Source organism: Penaeus vannamei, chromosome 4 (assembly GCF_042767895.1).
Source record: "Penaeus vannamei isolate JL-2024 chromosome 4, ASM4276789v1, whole genome shotgun sequence".
Classification (NCBI taxonomy): Eukaryota; Metazoa; Arthropoda; class Malacostraca; order Decapoda; family Penaeidae; genus Penaeus; species Penaeus vannamei.
In genome coordinates this window covers 47,646,974-47,654,473 of record NC_091552.1, presented here as the reverse complement: position 1 = coordinate 47,654,473, position 7,500 = coordinate 47,646,974, and the positions used below count along the sequence as shown (strand labels likewise).

At 43.4% G+C, this 7,500-nt stretch overlaps 1 protein-coding gene across 1 annotated transcript in view; it reads right to left on the bottom strand.

Annotated features, from left to right (window-relative positions):
* Positions 1-7,500, bottom strand: part of Tusp (WD40 superfamily protein Tusp) — a gene marked incomplete in the record, with an annotated part of 108,590 nt that overhangs the window by 28,521 nt on the left and 72,569 nt on the right. The window contains 1 exon segment of the mRNA XM_070121154.1: positions 1,604-1,716. Coding sequence (XP_069977255.1) covers positions 1,604-1,716 — 113 coding nt within the window.

The following is a 7,500-nucleotide window of genomic DNA, read 5'->3' as shown; positions in this document are numbered from 1 at the left end:
TAAGTTTGGGTGTTCCACTGGTGTATATGGGGGGGGGGGGGGATTAGGACCGTGTGTCACTTAGATTAGTTGGGAAGTTCTACAGGTGAATAAGGGGGTATTAGGACAGGTCTGTCTTAGGCAAGTTTGGGTGTTCCACAGGTGTATAAGGGGGATATTAGGACAGGCGTGTCTCTTATACTAGTTTGGGTGTTCCACAGGTGTATATGGGGGATATTAGGACAGGTGTGTCTCTTACATTAGTTGGGAAGTTCCACAGGTGTATAAAGGGAGTATTAGGACAGGTGTGTCTCTTAGATGAGTTGTTGTATAAGGGGGATGTTAGGACAGGTGTGTGTTCATGTTCCGTGAGTGTATAAGGGGGATATTAAGACTAGTGTGTCACTTAGATTAATTTGGATGTTCTACAGGTGTCTAAGGGGGACATTAGGACAGGTGTTCCCTGAAATTAGTTAGTGTGGAAGTATTTTTAGGTGTATAAGGGAGATATTACAACAGATATGTCTCTTAGATGAGTTCCACAGGTGTATAAGGGGGGATATTAGGACAGGTGTTCCTCTATCATTAGTAGGGAAGTCCCTTGAAAGTATAAGGGTAGTATTAAATCATGTGTTCCCCCAGATTCGTTTGAAAATTCCTTGGGTATCTAAGGGAGATATAAGGACACGTTCCCCCTTAGATAAGTGTGGAAAATCCCTTGATTTACCTCGACGTCCCTTGGTTCGTCACAGCGCCCCTTGATCTAGAGCAGCGATTCCCAACTTTTTTTTTTATTCTGTGGCCCCCGACCAGGATAAAAATAAAGTCCATGGCCTTGTTCAGCGTCCGGCAGGTTCAGATATTACTAGTTATGAATGAATAGTGAAATGGTGCCAATAGCAAGGACAAGAACACTGGTCCGTCAGGCTCAGATATTACTAGTTATAAATGAATAGCGAAATGGTGCCAATAGCAAGGACAAGAACACTATGTGAAAAAAAAAAAATCGAGTGAATTGATATATGACAGATACCTTTCTAAAGGTACTGAAGGTGAGATAAACCCAGCTTAATGGGGTCATGATTTCCACTGCTGCATGACCCCCCCCCCCTCCCGAAAGTATCCCATGACCCCGATTGAAGCCATGACCCCCCCCCCCCTCCTAGGTTGGGAAACCTTGGTCTCGAGTCACCTAAATCCTTCTCGACTCCCCTGGGCTCATGTGAAGGCCCACTGAATACCCCCTGAATACCCCTTAAATATCCCTTAAATACCCCCCTCCCAACCCTCCTGTCCAAAACCTACACCGCCCTCAGACTCTCCTAAATATCCCTTAAATACCCTTTAAATACACACTCTTAACTCTCAAATCCAATCCTACCCTGCCCTCGTACTCACATGAATACCCCATAAATACCCCATAACCCCCCTTAAATACCCCCTTAAAACAATTCCTTTAAATATCTCCTCCTATCGTACCCCGTACTCACCTGAAAGCCCCCTAAATACCCCTTAACCCCCTTAAATACCCCCTAAGTACCCCTTAACCCCTTAAATACCCCTTTAAACACCCCAACCCCCCTCCTAACCCTTCCTAACCCTCCTACCCTACCCCCGTACTCACCTGAATGCCCCTGAGTCCCGTTCTGACGACCACGGGCGTGAGGTCGTCGTGGGTGCGGAGGAGGTAGACAAGGCCCGAGTGGAACACGACGGCCAGGAGGGCGTTTGCGTCGCCTGGAAATAGAGGGGGGGTGGGGGTGGTGGGTGGGAGGGGGTAAAGAGGTGGGGGGTGGAGGTGGAGGTGGGGGTGGGGTGAGGGTGGAGGTGGGGGTGGAGGTGGAGGTGGGGGGTGGGGGTGGGGGTGGGAGGTGGGGTGGGGGTAGGATGGGGAAAGAGAGATTTTGGGTTAAGATTTGGATATATATATATATATATATATATATATATATATATATATATATATATATATATGTATTGGATTATTGTGTTTTTCGAGTGGTAATAATAATAATTGTGATGAAAATGATGAAAAAGATAATAATAATAACAACAACAATAATAATAATAATAATGATAATAATAATAATAATAGTATGGTAATAGTAATAATAACAATAATGATAATAATAATAATAACAATAGTATAGCAATAGTAATAAAATAATAATGATAATAACAATAGTATAGTAATAGTAATGATAATAATAATGATAATAATAATAATAACAATAGTATAGTAATAGTAATAATAATAATAATAACGACAATAATGATAATAGCAGTAATGATAGTAACGGATAATAATATCTACATAAATCTACATTTTCATCATGCATCGTGACAATAAATATAATCATCCTTATCAACGTTACCTAACTTTTATCATTTTATCTTTATCTTAATCATTAAGGCACAATTTTTTTTTTTTTTTTTTTTACATTTAATACTGCTATTCTTTAATCTCTCAGGATTAATTAATCATCAGTAATTAAACGAGTGCGGCTTTTATGAAGCACTGACGTTATATCAATACTGTTATTAGAACTTATGACGAATAAATATCTAGAGAATTTTTCATAGAATAATTAATTAGTAGATAGTCGTCTCTTTATATATAGAATCATACCCCGTCAATAATAATGATAATAAAAAGTTCATAATAATGATAATGATAATAATAAGTTCATAATAATAATGATAATAATAGTACGTTGATGATAATAATAACCATACTATTAATGATAATGAAAATAATAATAATGATAATAAAAATAATGATAATTATGATAATAATAACTATCATTATTACTGTTAGTAGAAGTAGTAGTACTATTATAAACATAATAATAATAATAACAAAAAGGACAATAATAATAAAGACAATCATGATAATAATAATTACTATAATGGTGATGATAATAAAGATAACAATAACAATAATGATAATAATGATAATGTCATTAATAACAAAAATAATAACAACAACAATAATAATGATAATGACATATGATAATAACAATTGTTATAAAAATAATGATGACAATTATAATAACAATAATAACAATAATAGCAATAACAATAGCAATAATGATAGTAACAAAACTAAAGACGATAATAATCACATCAATAATCATAGTGGTAATAATAATAATAATGATAATGACAATATCAATTATAACAGTTACAATGAAAAGGATAATCATAATAGATATAATGATCACAATCATGTGCATAACAATGATAATAATGATAATAATAAGGAGAATAAGAATGAAAATAGGAATAAGAATGGCGATAGGAATATTGGCGACTGCAATAATAATAATAGTATAAAATCAAATCAAATAGTGACGCTAATAATAAAAAGTATTAAAGACAAAAAAAAAAAAAAAAGTAAAAGTGCACTCTCACACACACACACAGATATATATATATATATATATATATATATATATATATATATATATATATATATATATATATATATATATATATACATATATATATATATATATATATATATATATATATATATATATATATATATATATATATATATATATATATATATACACATCATAGATCCCTCAACACCACGACCCCATTCCCCACTTCCATCATTTCCCATTCACCCTCACCACCACCACACAACACCACATCCACACCACAAACACCACCACAGAACACCCACACCACAGCGACCTCCACCACACTTGATACTTTAAATCTTTACACACTTTGGGAGCTCAAGGCGGACTCGAGAAACCATTTACCACACGTGCATCTGACGGGGGAGTGGGAGGGGGAGTGGTGGGCGGTGGGGGGGGGGAGAGGGAGGGAGTGGGAGGGAGGGAAGGGTAGAGGGAGAGAGGGGGGTGTGGGAGAGTGGGAGGGTATAGAGGAGTAGGTGGGGGAGAGTGGGAGGGGCAGAAGGGGGGATTAGAGTGTAGGTGGGGAGAGGGAGGGAGTGGGAGAGTGGGAGGGGATAGAGAGTAGGTGGGAGAGAGTGGGAGGGGTGGGGGGATTAGAGTGTAGGTGGGGAGAGGGGAGGGAGAAAGAGAAAGAAAGAGGGTGAGTGGGTTGGGGAGAGTGGTGGGTGAGTGAGAGTAGGAGAGGGAGCGTGGGAGGGAGAGAGAGAGGGGGCTAGAGGGTGAGTGGGGAGGGGAGAGGGGAGAGGGTAGTGAGTGGAGGGAGAGTGAGAGGGGTAAGGTAGTGGAAGAGTAAGAGAATGGGTAGAGGAGAGGAGAGCGAGAGGGAGAGGGAAAAGGGAGAGCGAAAGAGGAGGAGCGATAAGGGGAATGGGGAAATGAGAGTGATAAGACGAGGAGAGGGGAGGTAAGAAAGAGAGGAGAAAGGGGAGAATAAGTGAACAGGGGAAAGAGACGAGAAAAGGGGAGTAAAGAAAAGGAGGTGAAAGGGGAGAATAAGTGAAAACGGGAAAAGAAGAGAGAAGGAGGAAGGAGAGGCGTGCGCTTAGGAGGGAAAGGGGAAGGGAAGAGAAGAGGAGAAGAGAAGAGGAGAATGACGCAGTGAATATCCGGAAAATTCTCGTTTCTTTACTTTTCCTTGTTTGTCTTGTTTATCCTTCTAATTTATTTCTATCTATTTTATTTTATTTATTTATTTATTTATCTATTTATTTATTTATTTTTGTCATTTTCTCTAGTATTAACACCCTGTGGATCTATCTATGCGTGCGTGTACGTCTTTTCATCTTTACATTTTACGTGTGTGAATCCGTGTATGTACGTGCGTGTTTAAGCGTCTCCATGGGTATTATACATATGTATGTGTGTATGCACGTCCACGTATACATGTGTGTGTGTGTGGATATGTACGTGAGGAAAAATACCCACACATGCATTACCGTCTGTAAATATTTCAGATCTTTAACTACAACCACTTCCACTCCCCCCCTGCCCCCCCCCTTCCCTTCCCTAAGCATTTGTCTTACTAGTATCTTTACCTGTAATTTTACCCTTAAATTTACCTCTATTGAACCCGCAATGTTGATTTACCTCTTACCTATTTCCCTGCAACTTTATCAAGCTCAATTCCCTTATTCCCTTCCATTCTTCTTATTCCACCCCTTTTATCCTTGTCTATTCCTCACGTGTAACCCCCCCTCCCTCCCCTCTTACCCACAACTCCCCTCGACCCTCCCCATTTCCCCTCAAATTACTTTTACCTTTTAATTCTTCTGCAACGTCACTCTACCCACAATATTCTTAAAGCTAATTCTTGTGCGATTCCTCTTGCCCTTCTCTCTACCTCACTCCTCTCTTCCCTATAATGCTGATTCGTATGTTGACATCAACAACCCCTTCCTCTTCCTTATCCTTTACCTCAAATGTAGCCCTCCCCCATTCGCTAACCCTTTCCCCTTTATCCTTTTCTATACCTCTTCCCCATTTTCCGCTGCCAACTTCTAAACCCCTTCCTCTTCCTCCTTCCTCATTCCTTCTTCCTATATCTTTTAACTCTTCTCTGTACCTCTTCTCCATTTCTCCCTTGCTTACCCCCTTTAACTCTTATTTCTACCCTTCCCCTTCTTCCTCTTTGCCCTACAGGCTTCCTCTTATTCGTATCTCTCCCCCTCTCCCATTCTCCTCCCTTCCCGTCTGGAAGCCCCCATCTCTAAATCGTATGCAGTCTTCCCCCTTACCCCATGTAATCTCTTATCACTTCAATTTATGAAGTCCCCCCCACCCTGCCATTTCCCTTTCCTATTCACTTCTAACCCTCAACTATATCTCATGTGCAGCCCTTTTCCCTTTTACCTTCTTACTCCCTGTAACATTTGCGTCTATGTGCATTTCTTTCCCCCACCCCCAACCAACCCCCTCTACCTAATGTGCATCCCTCACTCTTTCCTCCAGCCCTTCCCTCTGACATGCGTCCCTCCCCATTTCTCCCCCTCCTTCCTACCCTTTAACTATTCCCTCTTCCTTGCATAGATACTTCCCCTTCCTCCCCTCTCCCTTCCCTCTTCCTCACACAAATTCTTCCCCCTTTTCTCCCCCTCTCCCCTTACCCCCCTCTCACCTCCCCCCCACCTCCAACCCTTCCCTCTTTACCTCCACGCAAATCCCTCCCCTTTCTCCCTCTCATCTCCTCTCCCCCCAACCCTTCCCTCTTCCTCTTTTGACCCTCACCCTTTCTCTCCTCTTCTCACTCCCCTCTCACCCTCCCCCCACCTCCAACCTTTCCCTCTTCCTCACACAAATCCCTCCCCTTCCTCCCCTCTCCTTCCCCTCCCCAAACCCTTCCCACACTCTTCCTCGCAAATCCCTCCCCCTCTTCTCGCCCTCTCCTCACCCCCTCTCACCTTTCCCTCTACCTCACATGCATCCCTTCCACCTCACCCCCTCTCTTTCCCCCTCCCCCCTCTCCCCCACTCTCCCCCCCTCCACCCCTCTTGAACGGTATGCAAATTGAACGAAATCAATTATGAGATCTTGCGCCGCGAGGAGGAAGCGAGAGACGAAGCTGAAGAGGCAAGAGGAACGAGGGGGCAAGTGAAGCAAGGAAGGGAAACCCGGTAACCTTATTTGCGGACAATTTAATTTGCCTTCTTTCATGAGTCTGAGGCGGGGGGAGGGGGGGTGAGGGAATGGGAGGAGGGGGGAAAGTAGAAGAGTAGGAGGGGAAGAGGGGAGGGTGGGAAGGGGGGTAGAAGCGTATGGGAGGGGAAGAGGAGAGTGGGAGAGGGTGTGAAGGGAGGGGGGAGGGTGGAGTTGTTAGGGTAAGGAGGAGGGAAGGGTAGGGAGTAGGGAGGGAGGGGGTGGAGTAGAAGTAGTGGAGGGGAAGAGGGGAGGGTGGGAGGGGGTAGAAGAGTAGGAGGAGGGGGGAGGGAGGAAAAGGGTAGGTGGAGGGAAGGGAGGAGGGAGTGGGAGGGGGGGGAGGGTAGAAGCGTAGGAGAGGAAGAGAGGGGATTGGAAGGGGGTAGAAGAGTGGGGAGGAGGGAGGGGAAGAGCGGGTTGTTAGGGTAGCTGGAGGGAAGGGAGGGAGGGAGTGGCAGGAGGGAGGGGTAGGAAGAGTAGGGAGGGGAAGAGGGGGGAGGGTGGGGAGGGGGTAGAAGAGTAGGAGAAGGGAGGGGAAGGGAGGGTTGTTAGGGTAGGTGGAGGGGAAGGAGGAGGAGGGAAGGGAAGAGGGGGGAGGGGGGTAGAAGAATAGGAGGAGAGAAGGGAGGAAGGGTAGGTGGAGGGAAGGGAGGAGGGAGGGTAGAAGAGTAGGAGGGGAAGAGGGGAGAGTGGGAGAGGGTAGAAGAGTAGGAGGAGGGAAGGGAGGGGAAGAGAGGGTTGTTAGGGTAGGTGGAGGGAAGGGAGGGAGGGAAGGGAAGGGGATTTAATGAGGAGATATATTTACAAGTGCGTTTTACTCTTTTTTTTCTTGAAATATTTTTTCTCTCTTTCTTTACTCTTCTTCCCAGCCATCTTCACATTCTCCTTTCCTCTCTTATTTCCTAATCTAATTAAATTCCCCCTCATCGTTTCTTTTATTTACTTATCCTTTATT